Source organism: Calonectris borealis, chromosome 17, assembly GCF_964195595.1.
Source record: "Calonectris borealis chromosome 17, bCalBor7.hap1.2, whole genome shotgun sequence".
NCBI lineage: Eukaryota > Metazoa > Chordata > Aves > Procellariiformes > Procellariidae > Calonectris > Calonectris borealis.
In genome coordinates, this window is record NC_134328.1 from 17,738,415 (window position 1) to 17,765,828 (window position 27,414).

Consider the following 27,414-nt stretch of genomic DNA (forward strand, 5'->3'; position numbering starts at 1 on the left):
ACCACGCGACGGCCATGCAGCTGCTGGGGGAGGAATGGCACAAGGCCGAAGCCCCGCAGAGCACGAAGCCCGCAGTCCCAGCCAAAGGACCAGGCGCTGCTCGGGAGAGGCTGGCAACTCCCTGCACTGCCACCACGGCACTGTGGCACGTGCCATGTTGGGCAGAGGTCACTCAGAGGGACCCCATGCACATGAACCAGGGACGGGACTGCTTTCACAGCCCCTGGTTTTCTTGCTAATGGTTCCCTCTGTTTCGGACCCAGAGTTTCTGTAGCAACAAGTGCATTTGGCCACTTGGAGCTGGGATGACGCAAACAGGGATTTCCAAGTGGGGAAATACGATCGTTGAGCAGTAAAACCCCATGTGAGACCGCAGAGGTCACGTTGGCCTCAGCACAAAGACGCCTGCTTCTAGCCGGGCTGGCCTTGTGACAAACCCCCAGGCGGGGAGCGTCCTCCCCGCCACACCGGGACCCCGGCTGAGGCCTTTCTCCCCATCTGCAGCTCCGGCAGAGGACTAGCCCCTTCCACCAGCCCCTCGAAAACCCAGGTCCTGCCCCTCTCCACCCACCGCGGCCACGGGCTGCCCCCCGTGCCTTGGTGCAGCCCTGCCAGCCCCCACCTGTGCCCAGTAAGCCAGGCTGCCTCTGCCTGACCCGCCAGCAGCACCTCCCTGTGCCCTTTGCCATTCAACGGGGCACGGTGAGCTGTGCTGGCACAGCCGCAGTTCAGCAGCAAGAGGTGCCATGGTGCAGACCCCCAGCAGGGATGCACGCAGCCCAGCCGTGCCCCCGCACCGCGTGGGATGGTGAGCAGGGAGCAAAGATCCCGCTCATTGGAGTCTCAGGCACGGTAGCAGCAACACCACAGGGTCCCCGCGGGCACGGAGCACACCTCACCCTCGGCATGGTCACCTTTCGCACGCTTGGCTGCACTGGGCTTTCTGTGACCTCCCCGCACCATTAACCTCAGGCTTCCCCACCCATCTAGGGCCGCCTCACGCCGGTCCCAGTGCGCAGTGAGGTGAAAGGCAGCCCCCATGCTGACCCCGCCGGAGCACCCGTCTGCCGGGACACGTCTGCAGCCAGCTGACGTGACGGCACCCAGCCACCCACCTGTCCCGGCAGAGGAATGGTGCTCGGTGCGCGGCACAGGGCAGTGGGTGCGCCCAGCCTGGCACGTCGCACAGGCTTCCCACGCTCTTCTCCCCCCAAGGCCACGCTTGCCTGCGGGGACCCAGCCGGCTGTCACCCACAGCTCTGCGGGCAGATGCAGTGGGACCTGGAACCAGGCCAGGGCCAGGGCCAGGGCAGGCAGGCACCGGGTCTCTGGGGTGGGCATGGCCGGGGCAGACCCCCAGGTCTCCGTCTCAGAACACCCCCGTGCCACGCTGCCAGGATGGCCACAACCTCAGGGGCGCGTTCTCCTGCGCAGTCCCCCCTGGGTTCCTGTCCCATAAACTTGTCTAATCGCTTGTCACACCTGGGCAGCGCTTGAACGTCTGCAGCAATGAGTACCACAGCTCGGAGAGGAGGCCGCCTGCCCTCTGCCCCTCGCCTGCAGGTCTCCCCCGGCACCCCCAGCTCCTGCAGCCGTGGGAGGAAAGTCCTGTCCGCACTCTCCGGGCAACTCTGGATGTACCAGCCTCCCTCCTGTCCCCTCTTTCTCCTCTTTTCCAAGCCAGAGAGCTCCAGCCCCTTCCTCTGGGCTCCCCGTGGCCACAGAGGTGGCCCCAGCCCGTGGCCACATCTCCCTTTCCCCTGGGGAGGGTGCTGTTGGGTGCTGACGTCCCTGCCCTGGCTGCAGCCTGGCTGCTGAGGCTGGGACGGGGCTGTGGTAAATGATTTCTCAGGCAATAACATGTCGTGGGGCTGTCACTGCCTCGGGCACAACTGTGAAACGCAGCTAGAGTTTCGGCACCCAAAGGTTATGTGCGTGGCAGCCCCTCCCCAGCCCCACGCGGATATAAACCCCCGCCGACCTGTGCTGGCCATCCAGAACCCACGGGGAGCGCCATGAAGACCGCTGGCATTTTGCTCATGGGCATCCTCGCCCTGTGTGCCCAGCTGCAGCCAGCCGCTGTGGCTACTGGGGGCATGGGTGAGTGCTCGGGGCACTGCAGGGCTGGCTCGGGCCGGGGGTCCCGCGTGGGACGAGCAGGTAAGACTGATCACACCGGTACAGAGTCAGGCGCTTCCCCAGCTCCAGGGCACCCCACGCACCACCGCCAAGCTGCGAGGCTCCAACTCCAGCCAGACAGCGCGGGCAGGCAGGGGGGGGCTTGGTGGCAGCAGCCGGACACAGCAGCGCAGTGGGAGCCCTCCTGCCCACGGGGTGCACTGGCCCTTGGCTGCCAGCCGGTTGCACGACTGCACCCCAAAGGGGTCAGATAATTCCCCATGCATCAGCGCAGGGACCCTGAGCTGCTGACTGCCAGGGCCCAATGTCTCCCAGAGGAAAGGGTGTCCCCCTCTATCGCTGCCCCCTGCTTTCCCCGCTCGTGCCTGCAGTGGGAGGCCGGCTATCCGCCCCAGGGGCACCTTGCCTGGCCAAGCAACATTCCCCTTTTAATCGTTGACTGCCCTCCCTCGGCGGGCAGGGAGATGTTACTCCAGCACCTTCCCTGCTGCCATGAAGAAGCCGCGGTCACCCGTGGGACGGGCACAGCCAGCGTGACCTGGGCTCAGTGGCAGCAGGCACTGCCACCCCGGGATGCTGCAGGGAAGAGCCTTTGGGGTCGGGCTTGGGGCTGCTGATCCCGTGTCCTCAGCCAGGATCCTCCCCCAGGGACGTGCCTTGGCACGGGGGATGGCTGCCTGCTGCCGTGCCGGCAGACCCCCGCGCTCCCCACGGCCGTCCTCAGCCTCTGTTGAGGAAATGCCTGGCAGAGCCGGGGCAGGGACAGCAGCACCCCAAATGCCACGCATTAGGGACAGGAGCCAAAGCATTTCTGTCTCCCGGAAAGCGATGCCAACTGCACGGGCTGGAGGCCGGCACGGCTGCTGGCCCTGCCGCCAGCACGTTCAGTCCCTCTCCAGCTGCTCTGGCTGGCTGGGGGCAGCTCCAGCTGGATCGGCCGCTCGGCAGCCAGCCGGGCACGCCAGGGCCAAGGCACAACCTTGGGCAAACCCACCAACACCCACACTGCTCCCTGCAGCTCTCGCCTTTCTCTGCAGTTTCCCCCTCGTCTCCTGCCACAAGCCCGTTTGTGGGTTCCCGTCTGCTCCAGTCCAGCTGCTCCGGTGCAGCCCGGCTGTTGGCGTCCACGCTCGCAGCCTCCCAGCTCCGGCTGCTCACTGCCAGCACCAAGGACATCCCACACGCAGGGGCAGAGCAATTACGGGGTCAGACCAGGGCCATAACTCCCAAAGGCAAGCACCGCTGTGTCAGTGGCAGCACTGACACAGGAGCAGCAGCTCGGACACGGTGGGACACCAGGGCAGCCCCTGGCCTGGCACTGGGGACGGCACCACTGGATAGGCAGCGTCGGACCGACAGCAGCGCTGCTGCTCCAGGAAAGCCGCCACTGGGTCCAGGTGGGCTTTGTCCCTGTGCAGCACAGGTAGGGATGGTGCGGGTCCCTCGCCTCCATCCTGGAGGGCAGCGCTCACACCATCCAAGCAACACTCACGCTTGCAGCAGCCACGTTACCACCCCCATCCCACCCTGGCCGCTGGAACAGCGTGCCCCGGCCCTGGCACAGGGATCACCAGGCTGGAACACAGCTGCCTTTATTCAGGGAGTCCCAATGTCAGCTGAGGGCTAGAAACACCAGCCCAGCCCAGTTCCCCGAAGCGCTGTCCCCAGTGGGCCCAGCCGCACGGGCAGAGTGGGAGCATCCCGGCCACCCCAAGCGTGGCCAGGTCCTGGCAGCTTCCCTGGCAGCTCCCCGGCACCCAGCTGCCGAGCATCCCAGCCCGGAGGGTGCAGGGACAAGGACTGCCCTGTCGCTCTCCCCGCCACTGCCCTGCTACTCTCCCCACTGCCCTGGGCCTGTGCCCCGTCCCCACACGTCGGCTACCACTGCTGACGGTGGTGAAGCGTGGAGCAGCGGCTGGGCAGGCGGCTGGGCCATCCACGCTGGCTCCTGTTACTGCATAAACACCCGCAGCGGGGAGGGGACCGCAGGCAAAGGCAAACAGTTACTGATTTTCTGCTGCTCTGCTCCGTGCCGCGTTGTTGACTGTGGGGTTAAATTACCTGGAGGCGGACCCCGGCAGAGTGGACACCAGCTGGTGACTTGGGGCAGGGACCGTGTCCCCCATCCCACGCACCCCTGGCCCACATGGGGCTGCGGGATGCTCCAGCCCGGGGCTGAGGCTGCCCCTGGAGCCTCTGCCAGCGACGAGGGCACACCATCACCGGAGACAGGGCAGATCTCACCCTCCTCCCCGTGCAGGAGAGGCTTAGCCTGCAACCATGCCTACGATGGGGCCCAGGCAGCCGGGATGCTCTAGGATTGCCTCCCTGCAGAGGGGTCCAGCCTGTGCACCCAGGCCGGGCAGCACCGCCACCGTGCGCAGGGACCCGCGTCACGACAGCAGCCGAATGACCCAACGCGTTGAGCCGAAACCAGAAGCCGCGAGCAAAGGGGCCGGGGTCCTTGGGGCCCCCGGCGCAGTGCAGTCCCAGAGGAATTGAAGCCACTGCCGACAGTGCCTGCGGAGGAGATGGGAACTGGCGGCGCAGCAAACACTGATGGGAGCAGGGCAGCCACGCTGGGTGATCCAGGCCGCTTGGCTAGCTGGGCCTATCCAAACAAACCCCAGCTCAGCACTGCCAGGTGCCGCAAGGCATCCCCGCCCGCCGGAGGGCGGCACACGCGTGGGAGGGGTATCCCGGACAGCGGCCAGGCCAAAGGGGTCTGGGGTCATATGGCCCCCGGCACTGCCATGCCCCAGAGCACCAGGCACGCAGCCAGAGCATGCTGGCAGCTCGCTCCCCACCAGCCACTCGCCCGACCGGTGCTGCCGGCCAGTCCGGGACACATCCCCAGGGCTGTTGGAGGCTGTGAGGACAGCAGGGGCCACGGGATGAGGCTGCGGCCAGGCAGAAGGCGCTCCCGAGGCTGCCAGAGAGGCGCGGGGGAGCCCTGGGGCGGGCGCCTGCCCAGAGGCACAGGCAGCCTGGAGGGCCCTTCAGTCGAGGAGAGAAAGCTGGAAGGAGAACAAATGGCTGGAGCAGGAGCCAGGCGAGCGGCAGCCGCAGCCGAGCCACAGCCCCTGGCTGCGCCACCGGCTCGCCCCGGCCTCTGGGCATCAGCAGCCCTGGCCGGCGGCCCCACTCGAGCTTGCAACCATGGCCGGGGCGGTGGCAGGGATGGATCGTACCGCGTCCCTGGTGCACCCACGCCTGCCGTGCTCCCCGCTGGCGGTACCAGCCACATCCCCGGGGCCTCCAGCAGCCGAGCCCTGTGCGGGGCCATGACAGCCCTGCGCCCTGGCCGCCTCAGGGGCTGGGGCCAGCCGGGGTCTGGCGTGTGGCACACGGGGGCCGCGGCCAGCAGCGCTTGGCTGCTGTTCCTGCCGGGCAAGTTTTCGGCATGGCCGCCCTGTCTCCTCGAGGCTCCCCCTTCCTGGTCGGCAGCCAGCAGCGGCAGATACCTGATACTCGGGTTGTGCAAGCACGAAGGGGGAGCCTGGCCCTGCCCGGCCCTTGGGAGCCACCCGGAAGGCCGAGCCCTCCCGCCCGCCGGCCCCACCTGGAGAGGAGCTTAAAGGCCGGCCGGGCGGCCCCGCAGGCGCAGCGCCGGCTCCCGCACCATGCCCAAGGCCCGCAGCGTGCTCGTCCTGGCGGGGCTCCTGGCTCTCTGGGCAGAGCTGCCTCCAGCATCCGCCCAGAATGTCACCAGTGAGTATGAGCGCACGGCACGGCACGGCACGGCACGGCACGGCACGGCTCGGCACACCCCGGGCGAGCAGCCAGAATCACTCCCAGCCCCGGGGCCTGCTGGGGTGGGGGCCGGGGCCGAGAGCCAGCCAGCACCCGGTGCGGTTGGGCTCAGCAGCATCCCTGGACCCAGCCCTGGGGCTGGCGGCAGCATCTCCCACCTTGGAATGGCAGCCCTCACCCTGCTGCGGGGCCGGCAGCCCCGGCGCCCACCCACGCCCTCCGCCTTTGCCTTGCAGCGAAAGCTGGTGTGTGCCCGGACCCGGCGACGGAAGCAGTGAACTGCACGGTGGGGTGCCAGTCCGATGGCGACTGCGAGAGCACCCTCAAGTGCTGCCCGGTGGCCTGCGGCAAGGCCTGCCAGAAGCCCGACGGTAACGCTCCCTCTGGCTCCCGGCCCCGCTGCCTGGAGCCGGCCCCGCTGCTGCGAGCCAACAGCCCATCTCAGCCAGCGGCACTGGTGCTCTGGGGCGCGGTAGCGGCAGTGGGCCTGGGTGTCTGTGGCGCATCTGGCTGCAGCGCGGTTATCGGGGGCTGCGCGGGGAGCCTGGCGGGGTCAGGGTGTGCTCCTGCGGGGCGGCTTCCCGGTATGATGCACCCTCTGCCCAGGCTCGCTGGGGCCATGCTCACCCCTTCCTCCTCCCAGAGACATGGGGGTTGAGCAGACACCTCCGAACGATGCTGGGGCCAGTGCAGAGGACAGGGGCCTGCGCCGCTCCCCCTCGCAGCCCTCGCTGCCCACTCAGCCTTGCATGAGCACTGTCCTGCCTCCCGACCCCACGCCTGGGAAGAGCCTCCCAACAGCATCATCACCAGCCCTGCGCCGGACACAGCCCCGCAGCCACCTGGCTGAGTACACTCACTGCGCTGGTCCTGCCAGAGAGCAGCCTCAGTAGACGGGTGTAGGATTTGGGATCTCCAGCCGCAAACATGTGGATGTGAACTGGAGGCTCCGGTACCGCCATCGCCACCTGCAAGGACAGAGCTGACCCAGCTGTGCCACAGCAGAGGACGGCATGGTGCTGAGCCAGGAGCCCAGTGTCAGTGGCAGGCAGCAGCAGGCAGCAGGATGGCAGGGCAGGGGTCCCACGCAGCCAGGGCACAGGCTGTCTGGTGGCACGTGCCCCCCACTGAGGCCTGAGCTGAGCCCACACGCCACGAGCGCACGGCTGGGGCTGTCCACGGCGGCTGTGGGGGAAAGCAGGGCCATGGCTGCATGTCCTGTGTCAGCCACACACTCCTGAGTGGGAGGCTGAGCACAGGGACCGTGGTGGTCCACCACAACACGTGGCCTCCCCAACGTGTCCCCATCAGGTCAGGCTGGTGGGAGCGCCAATGGGCAGAGCTGTGGGGTGGGGGAGCGGCAGAGCTGTGGGGTGCGGCACAGGGGTTCCTTCTCCGTGGCAGCCAGGGGCCAGGGCCCTGCCCACGGTTCCAGGAGCTGCAGGGCCGGCCCTGCCCCTCATGCCAGGGCTGATGGGTCTCAGCCCATGTCCCTTCACCTTTGCAGAGAAGCCCGGCACCTGCCCACCTGTCAGTCCGGGGATCCCCATGCTGGGCGTCTGCACGAACCAGTGCAAGACGGACTCCAACTGCTCTGGGAGCCAGAAGTGCTGCAGGAACGGCTGCGGCAAGGTCTCCTGTGTGACGCCCCTCCACTGAGGTCAGTCGGGCGCCCGCCAACCCCAAGGGTCCTGCAGCACCCGCGGCACAGCACCCACGCGCCCGTCCTGCTCATGGCCCTCTGCTCCCTTTGCAGGTGCAGCCGCCTCCTGCCAGCCTGGCCACAGGGAAGCTGCTGCCCGACATGACTCCTGCACGCCCAGGCCCCAGCCCTGCACCATCCCCCCCAGCCTGGCTGCGCTCCCAGCTCAGAGCCTTCAGCCTCAGCTTTCTCTCTGGGGTCCCCTGCTTGGGGTGTGCCGCAGTCCCCCGCACTCTCACCAATAAAGCAGCCTCTCCCTGCTGCGCTCGTGGCCGCCTCTCCGTCCCGCCGCACTCCTGGACAGGCAGCCACTCTGCCCGCTCCTGACCGCATCCTGCCCACCACAGCTGCCACTGAGCGCTGGTGCTGGTGCTGGGGCCACCTGGAAGGGCTGCACACAGCAAGTGCCAGCGCCAACTGGCTGCACCGTGTCTCCAAGTGTTCCCAGCCTGTGCCCCTGCCCGGGGCTGTCCCACAGCCCCATGGCCTGGGCTGCCCCCTAGCCCCATGGCCCCATAGCCCAGGCTGCCCTGGCACACTGGCTCCTCCACCTTTGCCCAGACATGCTCAGAGTGGGGCCACCGCAGCACAGCCACGTCCATGTCCCATCGGAGCAGAGCTGCTCTCTGCTCTGCAATGGCTGGGGGACAGGGAGGCTGCGTGCTGTTGCACAAGCATCATCCAAACCCCCTCCTGCCCCACGCACTCCCAGCCCAGCAGGGGCACGTCACTATGGCAGGAGCCCGAAGGAGCCATGGGCAGTGAAGCCCACATGCCCCTGCCCCATGCCTGCCCCTGCCCCATCCCTCCCCTGCCTGCTCGGAGCTGGGCCCCACTCCTGCTCCTGCCCCGCTCTCCCTGGCACCTCCTGCTCCCCGCAGGGCTCCTGGTGCCCCGGCCCTCCCACCCCCGCCCCACTCCCACTGCCAGCCCCCAGGACCAGAGCAAGCAGTCCCGCATGCCTTCAGAGGCTGGCACCCCCGGGGCCCCCACCTTTGGCAGAGGACAGAGCGCAGCTGTCCCCTGGGGCAGAGTGAGCCCTGTACCCTGCCTGGCACAGCCCAGTGCCCGGTGCTGGTTCCCCCCCTCCCTGCAGTGCGGTGCAGGCTGGTGCACCCTGGCTCAGTGCCACAGCTCTCCGCAGCAGCTCTTCCCGCTCCGTGTGTGCCAGGAGGCAACTGGTGGTGCTCCCCGCGCAGGACCGAGTGGACGCTCAGGAGCAGGGACAGGACACTGCTCCCCTGTGTCCCACCCCTGCTCACCGTCGGGGAGCGCAGGCACTGAGGCTCCCAGAGTGCTGCCTGTCCCCCCAGCCCAGCTGCTCGCGGGTCACCAGTGACCTGGAAAGGGCACGCTGCGGAGGATGCGTCAGCCATGGGCCACGAGCCCAGCGCTGCCCCAGGAGTCTCCCCCGAGCCGGATTGTTCGTGCCCGGCTCTCCCACGGTCTCAATACAGTGCTGCCGTGGGAAGGAGCAGCTCAGCTCGGCTGGCCCCCGCCCCAGCAGGGTTTAAATCCCAGCCGGCGGGCCCAGCAGCACAGCCCCCCACCAGCAGCACGATGCCGGGCGCATGCACCCTCCTCCTGGTGCTCCTGGCGCTGTTTGTGGAGCTGCCACCCACCCCAGCCCACCAGCACCACGCTGGGGACCAAGGCGCTGCCCCTGCGGTCATCCCGGCAGCACGCCGGGCCCCGCGAAGACGCTGGCCCCCCACCGCCCTGCCTGCCCCTGGCAAAGCGGGCGAGTGCCCGGCGGTGGGGAGCAGAGCCCCACGCCCCTCCAGGCTGTACTGCCTCTCCGACCACGGCTGCCCCGGCGCCGAGAAGTGCTGCCAGAGGGGGCAGGTCAGGACCTGCCTCCTCCCCACCACAGGTACCGCCGGCTCCCGCTGAGAGATGCCAGCACGGGGACCGGGCGACGGGTGGGATGTGGGCGGGGGCTGGTGCCCGTGTCGGGTGACCCTGGTGCGAACCCCGCTCCCTGGGCACGTGGCCGCACGGAGCATCTCCCTCTGCAGAGAGCCCGGGCTACTGCCCCCGCGCCAGCAGCACCAGTGGGGCAAGCTGCGGGACGAGCTGCCGGAACGACACCGCCTGCAGCCCCGGGGAGAAGTGCTGCACCCGCGGTTGCTGCGCCCTCTGTGTGCGCGCCGAGCCAGGTAAGGCGGCCTGGGTATCCCCATGCCGGGCTGAGGGTGCCACGGGGCAGCCCCACGGGTCCGCAGCCCCCCATCGGTCTGTGGGGGAGCTGCAGGCGCTGTGGGGCCAGGCCGGCGGCACACCGAGCCCCAAGCCTCCCCTCGCCTCCAGCCAAACCCGGCCTCTGCCCGTGGAAGCGTGCCCAGAGGAGCGCTGCTGCCTGCCACAACCGCTGCGCCGATGACCGGGACTGCCCCGGGGACCGCAAGTGCTGCTTCTCCGGCTGCGGGCTGGCCTGCGCCCCCCCGGACACAGGTACAGCTCACCATCCCTCCTCCCGGGGCTGGGCACCCACAGGCTCCACTCCCCCCAGGGCCAGGGCTTGCCAGACCTACATCCCCCCACCCAAGTGTGTGCACCCCTGGCAGTGCCCATGGCGGTCCCACGGACACCCTGCGGACACTCTGCGTCCACCCCGCAGCTGCACCGGTGGTAGCACGGCTCCTTCTCCCCTGCAAAGCCTGGCGTGTGCCCGGCCATGCTGCCGGACAAGCCCCAGTGGCCATGCCCGGCCAAGTGTGCAGCCGGTGGCAGCCGTCCAGGCCCCGGGGCGCGTGTGCTGCCGGCTGTGGCTCCCGGTGCCTCACACCCACCCCTGGCCCTCATGAGCCCCTGGGCAGGAGCAGGCCCTCGGGGTGCTGCGGCAAGGGATCCCCATGCCCAGCTCCTCTGTGACGGGTGGGCGATGGCCCCAAGCAGGCTTGGGGCTGCACCCCATCCTGCACCCCCATCCTGCACTCCCATCCTGCACCCCACTCAGGCTGGGTGCTGGTGGGGACCGCAGCCAGGGTTGTCCCTCACCGCTCCAGCTGCCAGCTGGCATCCCATATTGAGCTGTGACTGGTCTCACTGGGTCAGACTGGTGTGGGTGTGAGGCTGGCAGCTGAGGGCAGCATGGGGCTCTGGGAGAGAGGACGGGGGGCAGGATGGGGGCAGGATAGGAGCAGGATGGGGGCAGGATGGAGACAGAGGCTGTGCCAGCAGCGGGGCTGGGGGAAGCAGGATCCCGGCACAGCCGCAGTCCCTGTTGTCACCAGGGAGCCGCCGTGCCGTAGCAAAGCCCGGTACGTGCCCCGTGGTGCTGCGGGGCTCCCTGGGACCCTGCCTGGAGCTGTGTGACACCGACGGCGACTGCCCCGGGGCCGCCAAGTGCTGTACCACCAGCTGCGGCCACGTCTGCAAACCGCCCACTGAGGGTAAAGCCACCGGCGCCCTGTGGGGCTGAGACCCCCCGCGTCCCCTCCCTTGTCCTATCCCAGGCTGAGCCCCCCAGCCAGGGCCAGCACCCCTTTGGCTGTACCCGCCCTCCTCAGGGCCTGCCTCTCGCTGTGACCCTCCTGGGGGGCGATGGGAGCACGGGGACCCAGCTGCTGTCCCCATGGGGCAGGAGCCGAGTGAGGGGCTCACCCCCTGTGGGCAGGGCAGCTCCCCCACCCCAGAGGGGTGCCCTGCCCACAGGAGGTGAGCCCCTCACCCCTCCCTCTCTCTGCATGTGCCAGCGCGGCCCGGGCTCTGTCCCCCCGCGGCTGATGGTGACCGGGCAGCCAAGTGCCTCCTCCTGTGCATGCAGGACAAGGATTGCCCCCCCAGCCAGAAGTGCTGCCTGCAGGGCTGCGGCCGGACGTGTGTCTCCCCGCTGTGGGGTAAGGCCCCCCCAACCTGGCACTTCCTGGGTCGCAGCAGCCCGGGGCACTGTGCAGGTCTCGCCCCTGCAGCGGGTCCAGCCTGGAGGGGACTGAGGGGGCCCCTGAGGGTGGGAGCACCCATCCCGCACTGACCGCCTCATCGATCTCTTCCAGGCACAGCCTAGCCCTGGCCGGGAAGGGCTGCACCAGGAGCTGCCGTTTTGGGGCCGCTCCCCACCCCGCTGCCATTGCAACCCTGTGGGCGAGCAAAGAGGTGCTGCTGCAAGCAGTGCCCGCCACCCCCCGCACCCGTCCCTGCACCGGACCTTCTGCACCGCCAGCAAGATGGCACTGGCATTGCTCTGATGGGTCCTGGCTGAGGTCCCCGGCACCCCCAGCCCCTCCCAGCCGTGCCGTTGAGGGCTGTGCGCTGCCCACACCGCCCCACGCTAGGGCAAGGCTCCTGGCAGCCCGGGCACAGAGGCAAACCCCTGCATCCCTGTGAGCCCCGGCCGCTTCACAGCACTGAAACAGAATAAACCAGCACATGGCCGCCTTCTGCTCTGGGTCGCCATCCCTGTGCTCTGCTGCAGGTTCCCAGGAGGTGCAGGCAGTCCTGGGCTGTGCACAGGCAGGCAGGTGCAGGCAGGCGGCTGGCAGCTGTTCTTGCAGGCAGGTGCTGCCCTGGGGCAGGGAGAGGTTCCCGTTTCCATGCAGCGCCCTCCAGCCACCATCGCCCCAAGGTGACCGTCCTGCTGGGGGTGGGGGCCGCACCGATGTCCCCTTGGCAGTCATGGACTGGAGTGCAGAAACCAGTTCCCTCGGATTCCTTGCTCAAGGAAGGGCCCATTTGCATCCCAAAGTGTGAAAACCTGGTTGGAAAAGCAGTCATGGGTCGGGGTAGATGAAGCACCCAGACAGGGAAGGGGGCAGGGAGCAGCACCCACGTGTCAGGGGCCACGGCACAACCCGCTGGCTCCCTGGTCCCAGGCCACCCCATGCTGGGACACTGAGCTGGCCCAGGACACCTTTCCCAGCTCTTGGTGCTGGATGCCAAGCGGTCCTGTGTGTGAAGGCTATGCCCAGCTGAGCCAAGCCACGGCTGCGGGGCAGCACCATGGCGGCAGAGCCAGCAGAGCCCCTCTGGCTGCTCCCGCTGCCACACCAGGGCCAAGCCGTGGGGTCTGTCTGTGGCCCCCACCTCGGGCCAGGGCAAGCGAGGGGCAAGCAGGGCTGGAGGGAAACCCAGGCAGGGGGTCGCAGCTGGCTGCAGCAGGAACGGGGCTGTGTGCCACGGGGGACAGAAGCCGCTTGACCCCAGCTGCCCTCCCCGGCCCCATGGGTCGCTCTGACCCAAAAGCGCAGCTCGGCCGGAGATAAGGAGGACGGCTGGCGGGGCGCCGGCGGGTTCTGGGAACTGCCCCTCCTCCTGCTCCTCCTGCCCACAGGCACGGCCAGCCTGCCACAGCCGGCAGCTCGGCTTCAGCTGCCCCATCACCCTGGGCACCCCTGCCAGAGACTTTAAACCTGGCCCCAGCTCAGCTCCGGACACGCACGACATCCCTGACAGCACCATGAGGCCGGGGATTTTCCTCCTCCTCGGGCTCCTTGTCCTCAGGGCAGAGCCAGGCACTGCACCAGAGAAGGGCGGTGAGTACCAGCAGGCAAACTCGGCAGCTGCCAGGCAGAGGCATCCTGGGGCCAGGTCCTTGCACCCCGGCCCCCCCGTGCCCCTGCCATGTCCCCTCTGTCCCTGCCCGGCACATGCTGGTGGGGACCGTGTCCTGGCGGGCTGCAGCGCCTGCACTGCAGCCCCGCTGCCTCAGGGAGCCCATTCCCACCCTGGGCTGCACGGGCATGTGTGCATATCCTGCACCCCCACATGCACCCCCTGCACCCTGCATGCACAGCAGCTGTCAGCACCCAGGGGTGCCACTCGCGGCAGGGGCCCTCCCAGCCTCCCTGGGCACCCCCGCACTGACACTGGCAGACCTGGATTTAGGACGTTTGTGCCCGCAGAGCCCAGCACCTGGCTCAGCACCGAGGAGGGGTCTCTGGGCAGAGCGGGGGCTGCGCGGTGAAGGTGGGAGCGAGGAGGGTGCTGGCAGGGACAGGCGGGTGGTGGGCAGTGGGCCGGGGCTGCACGGACCCCCGCACTTGCAGCCCTGCAGTGTCTGGGCTCTGCTCCTCGCACCTCTGCACACACATCCCTTCCCCACCTCAAACTCGAGGATGGACCCAAACCCTGGCGGAAGGGCCCGGGCTGTGGGTGCTGCTTCCTGGGCACAGACCCCCGCTGCCAGCGCCCCCCTGCCGTGGAGGCAATGCCAGGGGCGGTTGTGCCCAGCTGCGGCACTGCTCTGCCCGCCCCGACACAACGGCTGGGTTCCTTCTTTGTTTTAACCAAACAGCTGCTATTTGGAGTGAAACCTCCCAGCAGCATCTCTGTTTGCAGCCCAAACAGTGCGGCCCTGCCAGGAGCTGGCAAGGGTGTTTGCAGAAACTGCTGCTCCCGCAGCATCTCCTGGCTGGCGGGCAGGAGCCGGGCACAGGTGCCACCTGGACCTCACCCGCGCCTGTGCCAAAGGCAGGGCTGTCCTGATTTTCCTGGTGTGGCCCAGATGAGCACAGGGTGCCAAGAGGGGGAGGAGGAGGAGGAAGAAGAGGAGGAGGAGGTAGCGGCAAGGAGCATGCCGCCTGCAGTGAGGATGCACGGGGCAGCAGGATGCTCAGGGTTGGATCCTGACCTCCAGCTGGTGCTGACTCGGTTCTGGCTTCTCCCTGGCAAAGCCAGCGACACTTCTGGTGGCACTCACTGCCTTGCAGGGGCACACAGCCCTGTGCCGTGCCATGCTGTGCCATGCTGCGCCATGCCATGCTGCGCCATGCCATGCTGCGCTGCGCAGGTCTCGCTGTGGGGGTACGGCAGCCCCTGGGCGTGCTGCAGGGGAGTCTCCAGCCCCGCTCCAACCAGTCCCTCTCCTGCCACGGCAGCAGGGCTGCCCGCACCCCAGGCTCTGCCTGGCAGCCCCGGGCGCTGCCATCGGCCGGGCACTGCCATGCCACCGAGGGAGGGTCAGTGTGAACCAGGCCCCTGGCCCGGAGCCCCAAGAGGCCGAGCTCCTGCCCGGGCCCTGCCCCCCCAGGCTGTGCTCCCCGCTTCAGCCCCTGTCTCCCGCAGGGGGGATGCACGCCCCGCTCCCCAGGGCACGGAGGGTAAGGAGCTCTGCCACCTGGCGCTGCCCTGACACCACTGTCCCACCACAGGGGAGCCCCAGAAGCCGGGAAGGTGCCCGCGGGACTTCACGCGCTGCCTGCGCCTGGAGCCCCCGCTCTGCGCCAACGACTCCAGCTGCCCCGGCTGGCACAAGTGCTGCCCCCGGGAGTGCCGGCTCCGCTGCACCCTGCCGGCGGAAGGTATGGCACCGCAGCACAGCCACCGGCACCACCTCTGTCCCAGTCCCCATCCTTGTGCCGTCCCCATTGGCACAGAGCTGCTGTCCATGTGCTGCTGGCAGCCTCCTGCCCACGGCTCCCAAGGCTGACATGGAGCATGTGGAGGGGTCCGGGATGGGGCATGTGGTGGGGTCCAGCCAGGGTCAGGCAGAGGGGTCTGGCAGGGGCAGGTTTCCTGGCACTGCCCTGGGATGCCGCTGGTGCAGCCTCACCTCTCGGCCCCACGCCACTCGGCGTTGCAGAGAAACCTGGCGCCTGCCCGGCGGCAGCCCCCGAGGGGCTCTTTTACCCCTGCTCATTCCCCTGCCTGGAGGACAAGGACTGCCTGGGAGCGCAGAAGTGCTGCCCGCTGGGCTGCGGCCCTGCCTGCCTGGAGCCGGTGCAGGGTAAGGCCTCCGCGGGGGCTGGCTGGGAGCGTGGCAGTGGGAGAGTCCCAGCTCACCACGGGGCAGCCACGGGGCCCCTCCGTGCTGTAGACATCGGCCACCTCCCCGCCACCATGGGCCCGTGAGGCAGCCGCACGCTGCTTCCGCTGCACCAGCAGCTCCTGGCAGCTGCTAGGGAAAGCCAACACCAGGACGCGGCTGCCAGGCGCTGGGTGTGTGTGGACCACGGTGAGGGGCCGGGGCAGCCCCAGGGCGGGCAGGGCAGCTGGTTGGGGATGCCGAAGCCTCGTGCCCGCTCTGCTCCACCAGACCAACCCAAACCCGGGGAGTGCCCTGCAGTGCAGCCAGGGCCGGTGTGGCCGTGCCGGGAGCGGTGCCGAGGCGACAGCGACTGCCCCGACATGCAGAAATGCTGCAACAGCAGCTGTGGCCACCAGTGCCTGCCAGCAGCCCCAGCCGGTGAGACAGGATGGGACGGGCAGCGCAGGCAGGGCCGTGGCTTGGGGATCAGGGGTGATGCCCCGGGGCTACAGCTGCCCCGAGGCACAGAGCTGTGGCACAACAAGGGCCCCCTCAGCCCATGCTCGCCAGAGCGGGCTCTGCTGGAGCGGGCGGGGCTGGCAGGAGAGCTGCTGCCTGTCCCTGACCTCCTGCTGCTGTCCCCAGTGAAACCTGGCACCTGCCCTGCCAGCCCCCCGCCGGGCACCGACCCACCATGCCGGGACCCCTGCGCCCAGGACGCCGACTGCCCCGGCAGCGCCAAGTGCTGCCCCCTCATCTGCGGGCTCACCTGCCTGGCCCCACTGCATGGTGAGCCTGGCTGTGCCAGGAGCTAGCACTGCCCCTGCCCCGCACCCTCCCTGTGCCAGGGCCTCCTGCCGATGTGGTGCTGCGGGAGGCGAGTGCTGCTGGCAGGGATGCAGCTTCAGCCGTGCACCGGCATTGCACAGGGGGACACAGCACTCAGGGCCGCGGTGCCGCCGGGGTGTTACCCACGACAGGCAGAGAGGGGCCGGGGTGGGGACCCACTGCGCGGCTCCCAGGTGGGTGCTGGAGCGGGGAGGTGATGGCAAGGCCACCCTCCGGCAAGGCCACCATCCCGCTCTCACCTCCTCCCTGCCAGCACCTCTGCTCCGTGGCGCAGAGGACACCAGCCCTGCCCCAGCCACCCCACAGCCACACCACCAGCGGAGGTGCCGCCAGGACCAGGACTGTCCCCTGTCCGAGGTGTGCTGTCACAAACGGTGCAGCCGGGAATGCCACGCACACGGCCGAGGTGAGGGGGGCTGGAGCTGCCTCCAAGCTTTGACAGTTCTGCTCGCCCTGGTCCCTGTGGCTGTGCCTCCAAGCAGTGCCGGGAGCCAAGGGGACAGGGACCTCAGCAAAGCAGAAGGGAAGGGCTGCGGGGACCCACCTGGGCTGGGACCCCCGGAGACCTGCACCCTGGCCGCCTCGGGGTCCCCGGTGCCAAGCTGCCCCATGCCGCGGTTGGGACCCCTCGGCACGCGCAGGGCAGACGCTGCCCCAGCCCTGCTGCTGCCTGCATTGCAGAGTGGCACCAGGGGAAGAGCTGCCGCGGGGACGGGGACTGCCCACACCTGGAGACGTGCTGCCAGCACCGGTGCAGCCCAGAGTGCCGCGCCGAGGCAGCAGGTGAGTGCCGCGGCCGGGGCAGGAGCTGGGTGGTGCCATGCTGCCTCTTTGGCTGCTGTCCTGGTAAGGCCCGGGGTGGGAGGGCGCGGAGCGGGGCTGGGTGGGAACCCAGGACTGACGGGGGGGCAGATGTGTCCTGGTCCCCACTGGCATCTCCAGCACTACATGCAGCCATGAGCCGTCTGCCTCGCAGGGGCCCCCACAGCCACCCCAGCCTGGCAGGAGGGAACAAGGTGCCGGAGCAATGGGGACTGCGGCGACGGGGAGACGTGCTGCGGCGGCCGATGCGCGGGGTTGTGCAGCGCTGAACACCAAGGTGGGACATGGCGGGTGGCTGAATCCGGTGAGCCATGGCGCAAGGGCGGCTCCTCTCCGCAGCCCCCGTGCCCCTCAGCAGAGGGGTCTGGTGCCAGCCCCACAGTTCCTGCGGGAGGAGATGCCGCAACGTTGCCGCAGGGCAGAGCTGTGCGCCCAGTGCTGCAGTGCCAAGGGGGCCACAATGGCAAGGGGGCTGCGGTGCCAAGGGGGCTGCATCCCCCACGGAGGCGTCTGGGCTGCGGTGCGGGTCCGTACGGACATCCCAGGGGCACCACAGCCACCCCGCATCGTGCCCTGCAGGGAAGGCTGGCTTCTGCCCAGCCCGTGCCGGGCTGTTCCCCAGTTACGACTGCAGAGCCTGGTGCCAGCACGACGCCGAGTGCCCCAGCGAGGAGAAGTGTTGCCTGCGCGGCTGCGACTACACCTGCCTGCCCCCATCCCCAGGTGTGAGCCGCTTGGCCCCACACTGGGCAGGAAAGGGGCAGGGAAGCAGTGGGCAGGGGTCTCTCCCCAGCTCCGGGGGCTGCAGGTCTGGGTGGGGGAGACCTGCCATAGCCCCCCGCACCCCCAGCCCCGCTGCCTCCTGCCCCCCAGAGAAACCGGGCATCTGCCCCCTGGCCGAGGAGGTGCCAACCACCACGGCCCCATGCGGCACCACCTGCGCTGGGGACTGGCAGTGCCCGGGGGCTGAGAAGTGCTGCAGCAGCAGATGTGGCCACGTGTGCTTGGCCCCTGAACGAGGTGAGGAGACAGCCACCGGGACGGCGGGGCTGCACGCCGCCGGGCATGCTGGCAAACCTCCAGGGCAGGATGTGGGGCGGTGCTGCCACAGGGCAGGCGCTCAGACCCCCTGGGGTGCAGCCATCAGCGTGCCCTGAGGCTCTGGGAAGGCAGCACAGGGGGGTGCTTGCCCCTGCCCCTGCTGCCCCTTCCCGCCCCTCTCAGACAAACCCGGCGAGTGCCCGAAGGTGAGGCCACAGCAGATGCCGGAGCTGTGCACGGAGGAGGACTCCTGCGCCCACGACAGGGACTGTCCCCGGCAGGAGAAGTGCTGCTTCTCCAGCTGCACCATGCGCTGCACCCGCCCTGCCAGAGGTGAGCGCTGCTAGCCCGGCCACCAGCACGGGGCAGCGGCATGCAAGCGGGGCTTGGACACCCGGAGACCCTGCGCCCTCGCCTGGCTCCCCTCCTCCTGCAGAGCACCCTGGGGAGTGCCCTCGGGCAGAGCCGTGCTGGGACCCCCGGCGCAGGCACGGGAGCCGGTGCCTGGATGACAGCGTCTGCCGGCGAGAGGAGAAGTGCTGCGACACCGGCTGCGGCTGGGAGTGCATGGCCGTGCCCAGAGGTAGCAGGAGCAGCCTGCCCGGGGGGAGCCGGCCGCCAGCCCCCCAGGGCGGCTGGGTGACAGCGGGTCGCCGTGCCCCTGCAGAGAGCTGGGACAGGGCCAGCAGCCGGTGTGCAGAGGAGTGCGAGGCCGACTCACAGTGTCCCTGGGGACAGAGGTGCACCAGCACCGGCTGCGGCCATGTCTGCATGGACATCCCTGGAGGTCAGAGCAGCCAGGTCCCCTGGGAGCTGTGTGGGGCTGCCCCGGGGTGCCCCACAGTGGGCTGCCCCCAGCCAGGTGCCCCCAGCCGGGTGTTTGCCTTGCAGGCAGAGTGGGAGCGTGCCCCATCCCCAGGGAGGGGGGGACATGCCTAGACCTGTGCAGCTTCGACGAGGAGTGTCCCTGGGGCTACAAGTGCTGCAGCAACGGCTGTGGCCACGTCTGCACGCCAGCCTCTCTGCAAGGTCAGCCCCTTGCACCGGGGTGTGCGTTCCCCAGCCCGGCTGGGCCCAGTGGGGACAGAGCCTGGGGTCTCCCCGGTACCATCCCCGCAGGAGCATCCTGGCCCTCCCTCCCCAATGAGGACCCTGTGCCATCACTGCGCTGGAGCCCTGTGCCCGGGCTGCCAAGGTGGCTGTGCCCACAGGATCCCGCACCCTCCCGGCTCCAGGGACACGATCTGCTCCTGTCCTTTCCATGCCTCCTGCTCTTTCCATGCAAGGGATAAGCACGCGTGGCCTCAGCTCAGAGCCACCATGTGACTGTCCTCTCCTGCCCGCAGAGCGAGACGCTGCAGTTGTGCCACAGCACAGTGCCGAGCAGTGCACAGAGGAGTGCGAGGCCGACTCGCAGTGTCCCTGGGGACAGAGGTGCACCCGCATCGGTTGTGGCCATGTCTGCATGGACATCCCTGGAGGTGAGATGCAGCTCAGCCAGCCAGGACCCAGGCATTGCCCCGGGAGCCATGGGGTGCCCCCCAGCCAGGTGCCCCATGGTGAGGTGCTCTGCCTTGCAGGCAGCGAGGGAGCATGCCCCATCCCCAGGGGCCGTGGGACGTGCCTGGACCTGTGCAGCCTCGACAAGGAGTGTCCCTGGGGCCACAAGTGCTGCAGCAATGGCTGCGGCCACGTCTGCACACGGGTGCCTGGTGGTAAGGGGGCTCAGGTCCGCCAAGCTGGGGCCAGCACCAGGGCTGGCACCGGGGCACGCAGGGTGCCAGCCAGACCTGCGTGAAGGGCACAGCCCTCAGCAAGCTCCTGGCTCGGCATCGCCGCAGGGCCGGTTCCTGCTGCTGTACCATCGTTCTGCTCCCAGCAGAGACGTGCCTTCGGGGTGAGGGGACCCGAAGGGACGCGGAGCGGAAGGAAGCTCTCGCCAGAGCCGACCGTGTTCAGCTGCAGCCGTGGCCACTGGTCCCTCGCCCCCACAGCCTTGGGGCTCCCTAAAAGCACATCCTCCTTTTCAGACGCTGCGTGACAGGAGAGCAGCAGCTCCGCGTCAGGAAGACACCTTCGTTAGGGGACATGGAGTGGTCACGAGCCCCAGCTGGCCTGTCCCCTCCCACCACCTCCAGCAATAAAGCGCATGCGTGGCCACTTCCAGCAGCCCCTGAGTCTCGAGTCTCGGCAGCTCTTGAGGCTAGCCCCTCAAGGCCCTGGGACGGCCCCTCCTGGAGCAGCCCCAGCATCGCCCGGGGCCCGCCAGGGAAGGGATGGTCCCACCAGGGCTGGGGCGATGGGGCTGAGCCCATGCCTGGTTGGGTCACAGGGCCAGCGATGCGGTGCAGGCACAGCCCCTGGTCTGGGGCTGGCTGCGGGATGGGCACCACCCCAGGCATCCATCGAGGCGGGGGCCGTTTCTCCTCTGTTATGTCGCTTTAGCTCCCAGCCAGGTCACATCAGCAGCTTGAGGGCAGAGCCGGGGCTGGGAGCCCGTCCAGAGGCAGCGGGAGCTGTGGGCTGGTGGCCGGGGCGAGCCCTGGGGCTGCTGTGTGGTGCTGCTGAAGGCACCCACTGCCCGGTGCCAGCAAGGAGGGCGGCCCAGGAGGATGGGCACTGCCTGCTTCTGCCTGCGCGGGCAGGAAGGACAAGACCCAGACGTGCTCATCCAAGGACCTGTCCTTGTATTGAACTGTCACAGCCCCAGGGGAGGGCCGGGCTCCCCCAGCCGGGCACCACAGTGCAGGAGGGGGCAGCCGTGCCGCTGCGGGCGCACGTCCCTGCCCTCGGGCCGGCGAGCATCCCTGGGCAAGCCACAGCTCCCGGCACGGCTGCCCCAGACAGCAGCGCTCAGCGCTGCCAGCCCCGTGGGGACCAGCTCCCTGTGGGGACAGGGACGGGGACGTAGCCACTGGCAGCAGCTTCTCCCGGGCAGGGGCCATGCAGAGGCTGCCGCGCTCCCCGGGCCAGCGCTATCGGGCACCTGGAACTGAGAGACGGAGGGTCAGGAGCAGGGCCGGGCATCGCTGGGGGCAGGAGCAGCCGCTGGCCACGGCACACGGCGCACAGCACTCAGCACATGGCACACAGTGCACGGCGCACGGCACGCAGCTAATTACCGATGTGGGAGCAGGCCTGGAAGCACTCGCCCTCGGTCTCAAAGTTGTTCCTGTTGCCGCCACAGCCACCGTAGATGAACTCCTCGCACTGCTGGCTGGAGGCATTGAAGAAGAAGCGGCGGAAGAGTGCCTTGCAGCTCCCGCAGACGGAGGGCAGGTAGCAGAAATCTGCACAGTCCAAGGGGGATGGGCTGAGCCGGGGACGGGACAGGGACGCCGCTGGGCTTGGCGCTCCCAGGGCCCTTGGGAAAATTCTGCACAGCTCCGGTACCCTCTCGCTGCTGAACCCTTCCCGCTGGCAGCCGGCTCTTCATCCGCCTGCCCCACAGCCCCATGCACCAGCAGCCCAGGTGCTCCCCCACTGCACAGCGTGGTGCCCCCCCGGGGTCTGCAGGACCCAGCAAGAGCTTGGGGGCACCCCAAGGGACCCCTTCCAGTTTGCTTGGCTCACCTCTCCTGTCACCCACCCCTGCGCTCACCCTGCCACCATTCCAGAGCCCCACCGCCGCAGCACCCAGCCCTCACCCAGCACTGGCTCCTGGCACGTGTAGCCGCACTTGCTGGGGCAGCACTTGGTGGCACCGGGGCAGCTGGCGTCGCCGGTGCAGCGGGAGCAGGAGGCGTCCCTGCGGCAGGTGCCACAGTCCTCGTCCAGCGGGTCCTCCACCTCTGGGATGTGGTAGCAGTACCCAGGCTTTGCTGCGGGACACAGCAGCCGGGACGCTGGGGAGGGCCGCAGAGCAGGGGGTTGAGCAGCCCCCTCCAGCACCCCAGGGCGGGACCCCGATTGCCCACAGCCCCGTGCCCCTACGGACACTGGCACCACGCAAAGCAGCGGGGAGCACCAGGCAGCAGCAGCACCCGGAGCATCCCTGTCCCCGGGACGTGCCCCGGGCGCACTCACCTGTCCCTGGCTCCTCTCTTCCAGCCGTGCGCAGGGCCGGGCCAGACCATGCGGCGAGGGGGAGCAGGGCTGCGAGGAGGAGGAGGAGGCGGCCGGGCGGCAGCTCCATGGTGCCCTGGGCAGCTGGGTCTGGGCCCCGGGTGCGGTGGGCTGGGATTTAAGGTGCGCCGGCAGGGCGGAGGGAGCGGGGCTGGCACCCGAGCCCGGCTAATTCCTGCCATGCGGGTAATGAGCCGCACCCAGGCAGGGCCCGGCCTCCCCAGCGGCATCCCAGCCGCAGCCCTTGAGCTGGGGGGACCGGTAGGACGGGACGGCTGCTCCGGCGCCGCGCACGGGGGGCCCGGCCGGGCAGCAGCAGCGTGCCGGGGCTGGGCTGGGGGCACTGCCAGCGCCTGCCCGCAGACCCCTGGGGATGAGCCTGTGATGGGGATGGGCAGGGGGAGGTCGGTGCCGGCCTCTCCGCTACCAGTGAGTGTGGTGGTGCTGTGCCCTGGCACGGAAAGCTGCCAGCTCTGGCGCAGCCATCAGCCAGGAAAGGGTCTGGGGCACCACACCGCTGCGCTGCTCTCCCTGCAGTGTAGGTCCTCGGGGAAACGCTGCACAAGAGTCGTGCAGGGGACATGCCCTTTCTCCCCTTCTCCCCGGTTTGACGGAGGACATCCTGGGCGGGACAGTCCCACATGCAGGGCTGAGCCTGTGGGTACCACCTCGCCTGCCGACCATCGGTGCTGCGGAAGGGAGGTCCTGCGGGACGGTGATGCTCCTATCCCCTTCCCATCCTGCAGGCACCATCAGCCCTTTGCCGCCCACTTCATCACCCTCTCCCATTTTCGGGCCATCCCCTTCACCTGCTCCCCTCCCGGGGGGCTGCCTGTGCAGAGCCGTGCCCTGTCCCCCCTGGCAGCCCGCTGCTCCCGGCAGCGGATCAGGGTCTGGCGGCTGCATCGCGCCGGTGCAAGGGGCATCCCCTGGGGATGGGACATGGCTTGCAGCCTGCCCCGCTCCTGGCCAGGGGTTGGACCCACAGAGGCATAGGGCTCCCGGCACTGGGCTGGGGGGCAGGCGGGTCCCTGGCTTCCCGCCGGCACCCGTGGGCGGGCGTGGGGTGAAACCTGCCAAAAAGGAGGAAGAAACAGATTAAGCTATTCCCATTCAGCAGGAATAATTGTCTTCCCAATTACTGCTGTAATTACTGTCCCAAGGGGAAGTGGAGGGCGAGGAAAGCTCTGTGGGGAGAGGCCAGGAAAGTCGGACCCGGGGTGGGGTTTGGAGGGAGGCGCCGCAACCTGCCCGCACCCCACCACAGATTTCCCCTGCCTCTCCTCAGAAGCCCCAGGATGGAGACCCCAGCAGCGTCCCCGGCGCAGGACACGGCAACATGGCAAAGCCTGAGCAGGGCGGGAGCAAAGCCTGAGGGACATGCCGGTGGCAATCAGGGGGCGCAAGGTCAGGGTGGGCGGTGGGAAGGGGACCCTTGCATGGGGACTGCAGTGGTCCTGGGGCCGCAGCTCAGCGGCCGCCCTTGGCGCATCTCCCACAACCTTGAACTGTCTGGGACATTGCCGGTGGCACTGAAACTCCCAACCCCGCACCCGCAGAAGGACAGGGCCACGGCACCAAAATCCACCGGGGCTACATTTTTCCCCGCTATCTCTCCACGGTATCTCAGCCACCTGGGTGATCACTGTAATGACTGACATCGTCTTCCAGAGCAGCCCCTGCTGTCCCTGCACCGGCGGTAACACCATGGCCAAGCTGGTGGGACACTGTGGTGGACGCGGGAGCCGGTCCCGGGGGTGCTGAGGTTCGGGGCACCGCGGGGTGGGGGGCTGATTCCAGGCAGATATTGAGGTTGCATGCAACAGAAAACCGCGCCCCACCAGTGTCAGTGACCCCTGCCCTGCCCTGCCGCCTTGTCCAGCTCATGTGGCCGGGGAGTGAGTAATGGGTGCAGCCGTGCGGGGCAGAGCTGCTGGCCAGACCTCCACTGTGGCGGAAATAGCGACCGGGACAGCCCAGCCCAGGGAGCACCCAGGAATGTGGCACCTCCCAGGGCAGGCACCACAGGGACGGGGCTGTGCCACTGGGATGATGCTCCTGCCTGGCCCGGGTGCGCAGCAGGAGAGGGGCTGGGGGAGCTGGGGGGCAGAGCAGGTTCCCTCAGCCACGGCACATCCCGGCTGGCCCCGCGTGGATCGTGCTGGACTGTCGGGACCGACGCTCCCCCAGGCTGACATAAGCCAGGCACTGTCCCTGCTGCCCACCCAAGGACAGGGACAGGGATAGGGACAGGGACAGGGACAGCCCCTGCAGGGAATGGGGACACCCTGGCACAGCGGAGCCAGCGCTCCCCACTGCTCCTCTTCTCGCAGCTCCATGTGCTCCCACCTGCGTGCCACCTCCGTCCCGCACACTGATGGGAGAGGGTCCCCATGTAGCCAGCTGCTGGCAAGCGCGTGGTGCCACCCAGCCAGTCTGGACTGCGGATGTGCGCGCATGGGCATGCATGGTTTAGATGGCACATGCACACGTAGCGTGGACTGTACACGCACGTACACGTGTCCACACCTGGCCAGCTTGGATTGCATGTGCACACACACACGCACGTGGAGGGAACCTGCCTGGCCAAGTGTGCCGGAGCCCTCCTGCCTCTCCCAGGGACAGGCGCTCCCGGAAGGGAGCCGGCAGGGAAAGCCCCAGTGGCTCCGGTGCCTCCATCCTTGCGACACGCCGCACCAGCAGACTCTGCAGCACCACGCGGTGCTGGCACAGCACAGCCCCAGGGACAAGCAGCAGCTTCCGGGACAGCCCCTGCCGCCAGCGCAGCCTGTGGCACGCTTGCAGATCACCCCTGCTCAGCACGGTGTTGGGGGCCGCTTCGGGGCCCCCCAGGAGAGCCAGGGCCTGAGCAATTGCCTTGGGGCTCCGGGCACGGGCAGAGCTGTGAGTGGGAAGCGCAGACAGACCCCAGGAAGGTCTGTGTCCCTCCGAGCGACAGTGCTGGTGCAGATCTGTGCCCGTGCCCAGAGCCTCAGCAGCAGATGGCCACAGGGGCTGGGGTGGCCGGTCCTGCCAGCTCCGTCGAAGGGAGCGGGAGGTGAGAGGCAGCTCCAGCACCGCGTGACAGGGACCTGGGCACCCACCCTGGTTCCAGTGAGGACATGGAACCCAGTGCTATGGCCCCACAGTCCCGGCGCCCGGGCAGAGCCCCCACGCAGCCTCTGGCTTCCTGCCTTCAGCACCAGGGTCCCACACCCCCCGGCCAGTCCTGGTCCCTGGCTGCCACCCCAAGGTGTGGGGCCGGGTGGGCACCGGTTGGCTGGGCGGTGCGGGGCTGAGGGGCCCCTGGCGGCGCAGGACTGTGGACCGTGTCCAGTCACAGGACATCCCTCGGGAGCCAGCCATTGTTCCCGGAGGTAGAACAATGCCGGAGAGCTGCCAGAGCACCACGTGCCACTCCACAGCGCCCAGCCGGGGATCCACCTCCGCTGCCTCAGCAGGGCCGGCCCCACACCGGCGTCCCCCAGCCCCTTGCTGCCGCCTGGCCTGTACCTGTCCCCCACAGCAGGAAGCTGCACCAGCTGCTCTTGTCTTGTGGCACGGCACGGCGTGGCACGGCTCTTTCAGGGCTGCACAGAGCCCAGTGCCGAGCAGGAGTACTTTTGTGCCTCCCCGCATGGCTTGTCCAGCAGCAGCAGCCCGCGGGAGGGAGGGGACGGGGTTTTCACGCTCGGACAGAGCGTGCTGGGCGCTGGGGCATGGACCGGGTCACTGGGATCAACCTCCAGCCCCGGGAGGATTTAAACCCCTGCCTGTGCCCAGACAGGCAGCCCCCACACTGCCCTCCCCGTGCCATGCGGCTGCTGTCGCTGCTCCTGCTCCTGGGGCTCTGCTGCCTCTGGGCCCGGCTGGTGTCCACAGGTGAGTGGGCAGGTAGGTGCAGGGTGGGCACGGGGCGGGTGTGGGGAGCCAGCGGGACAGCACTGCACGAGGATGCGCAGCCGCATGCACAGGGACGAGCACAGCCATGGCCGGGGTGCAGCGTCCCACACAGCAGTGCCGTCTCCCCGCACATCCTTGCACACTGCAAAAGTGACCGGCAAACCCCCCGACAGCTCTTCTGGGTGGGTTGCCCAGGGTCTTGAGAGCCCTGGCCCCCAGGGCCCCGCTGCAGGGCTGACAGCTGCACCCCAGCATGCTCCGAAGCAAGGGCTTGGGACATGGATGCTTCCGTCTCTTCCCAGGATTCACCTAGCCCCCGCCTGGACCCAGACCGAGGACCCAGCGTGTGCAGCCACCCGGCACCAGACGGATGGACAGGTGGACAGGTGGACAGCCATCCATGGAGGGATCCATTAGCTGCTGGATAAGCACCCATCCCCCCATCCCACCTCCACCCCCTCACCCTCAGCTCTGTGCTGAGCACGGGGGTCTCTGTGCCGCTCCGCTCCCCAATAAACCCAGTCTGTGATGAACACTGGCTGGCTCCTGCTGTGTCAGTCTCCTGGCGAGCACCCGCCAGCCTCCGTGGGACCTTCGGCCCCTGCGGGAGGGTTGGGGTCCTGGGCAGGGGCTGTGCCACCACAGCCGAAGGGTCCCCGGGGACCTACACACGAATCCTGCCCAAACTCCATGGGTCCGTCCATCCCTGCCGGCACCAGGCTCATTCCTGTTCCCAGAGACCCTCCTGGGACCCAGCGCCTGGCGGGACCCCATCATGCCCCCAGAAAGGACCCGGGCTTGCCCCAGGGCCGCAGCAGCACAGCCAGCTCCGACCTCGCCCTGGTGCAGCTCTGCAGCAGGAGTGTGTCGGGGATGCCCTGAGCCCTTGGGGGTCAGCTGGGAGTGCCCCTCGCATCCTGCACAAGCAGCGGTCCCCCAGCTCCCAACCCTGCTGCCAGCACAGCACGGCGCAGCACGGCGGGCACAGGCGAGGCTCCAAGAGGTGCACGAGCTCCCAGCATCCCGGCACACCACCTGTGCAAAACCACCAGATCCTGGACCTGTGGGTGTCCGTGCCCACGTGGCTCCTGGCCAAGCCCTGCCACGGCAGCAGCTTTCGGAGGATGCCGGGGGGGCCCTGGCCACGGAGCAGCTCGCCCCAGGGAGACCCAGGGAGCTGGGGGGGACAGACCCCACAGGGAGGTTTCTCCTGGCCCAGAGATGCTCTGCTGGTCCTGCGCGGGCGCCTGGTCGGGACCGTCCCTGTGGCTCTCCCGTGGGGGACAGAGTCACATCGCTGCGCAAAGAGCCCTGCTGAGCCCACACCGGGCAGGAGTGGGCACGGGAGCTCCCCGTGCCCTGGGCAGGGCTGGGGCAGCCACGATGGCCTGGCCATGCCAGGCACTGACCACGGACAGCCTGTCATGCCAAGCCAGTGGCCCAATGTGGGGTT

General features: G+C 68.9%; 3 protein-coding genes across 3 annotated transcripts; all 3 read left to right on the forward strand.

The window, feature by feature from the left end:
• The first annotated feature begins 5,762 nt into the window (after positions 1–5,762).
• Positions 5,763–7,551, forward strand: LOC142089539 (WAP four-disulfide core domain protein 2-like). Its single transcript, XM_075166134.1, has 3 exons — positions 5,763–5,850; positions 6,129–6,263; positions 7,400–7,551. Exons 1-3 carry the CDS (start codon positions 5,763–5,765, stop codon positions 7,549–7,551), a joined length of 375 nt encoding a protein of 124 aa, XP_075022235.1.
• A 1,603-nt stretch (positions 7,552–9,154) lies between these two features.
• LOC142089926 (uncharacterized) lies at positions 9,155–11,968 on the forward strand. Its single transcript, XM_075167071.1, has 6 exons — positions 9,155–9,467; positions 9,613–9,753; positions 9,905–10,048; positions 10,831–10,989; positions 11,293–11,436; positions 11,593–11,968. Exons 1-6 carry the CDS (start codon positions 9,155–9,157, stop codon positions 11,601–11,603), a joined length of 912 nt encoding a protein of 303 aa, XP_075023172.1. The 3' UTR covers positions 11,604–11,968.
• A 2,071-nt stretch (positions 11,969–14,039) lies between these two features.
• Positions 14,040–20,122, forward strand: LOC142089927 (uncharacterized). Its single transcript, XM_075167072.1, has 16 exons — positions 14,040–14,202; positions 14,686–14,835; positions 15,117–15,260; positions 15,570–15,719; positions 15,927–16,070; positions 16,211–16,303; positions 16,384–16,536; positions 16,812–16,913; positions 17,107–17,229; positions 17,532–17,675; positions 17,826–17,972; positions 18,177–18,326; positions 18,430–18,780; positions 18,885–19,022; positions 19,340–19,474; positions 19,578–20,122. The coding sequence occupies exons 1-16, from the start codon at positions 14,040–14,042 to the stop codon at positions 19,892–19,894; spliced, it is 2,604 nt and encodes an 867-aa protein (XP_075023173.1). The 3' UTR covers positions 19,895–20,122.
• Positions 20,123–27,414: the final 7,292 nt, after the last annotated feature.

Bases quoted from the DNA above. Each gene is read 5' to 3' on its own strand.
- LOC142089539 (XM_075166134.1), top strand. From the start codon at position 5,763: ATGCCCAAGGCCCGCAGCGTGCTCGTCCTGGCGGGGCTCCTGGCTCTC. The intron at 5,851-6,128 runs GTGAGTATGAGC...TTTGCCTTGCAG, and splicing joins ATCCGCCCAGAATGTCACCA to CGAAAGCTGGTGTGTGCCCG. The intron at 6,264-7,399 runs GTAACGCTCCCT...TCACCTTTGCAG, and splicing joins GGCCTGCCAGAAGCCCGACG to AGAAGCCCGGCACCTGCCCA.
- LOC142089926 (XM_075167071.1), top strand. From the start codon at position 9,155: ATGCCGGGCGCATGCACCCTCCTCCTGGTGCTCCTGGCGCTGTTTGTG. The intron at 9,754-9,904 runs GTAAGGCGGCCT...CCTCGCCTCCAG, and splicing joins CTGTGTGCGCGCCGAGCCAG to CCAAACCCGGCCTCTGCCCG. The intron at 10,049-10,830 runs GTACAGCTCACC...TGTTGTCACCAG, and splicing joins CTGCGCCCCCCCGGACACAG to GGAGCCGCCGTGCCGTAGCA.
- LOC142089927 (XM_075167072.1), top strand. From the start codon at position 14,040: ATGAGCACAGGGTGCCAAGAGGGGGAGGAGGAGGAGGAAGAAGAGGAG. The intron at 14,203-14,685 runs GCAAAGCCAGCG...GTCCCACCACAG, and splicing joins TCGGTTCTGGCTTCTCCCTG to GGGAGCCCCAGAAGCCGGGA. The intron at 19,023-19,339 runs GTCAGCCCCTTG...TCCTGCCCGCAG, and splicing joins CACGCCAGCCTCTCTGCAAG to AGCGAGACGCTGCAGTTGTG.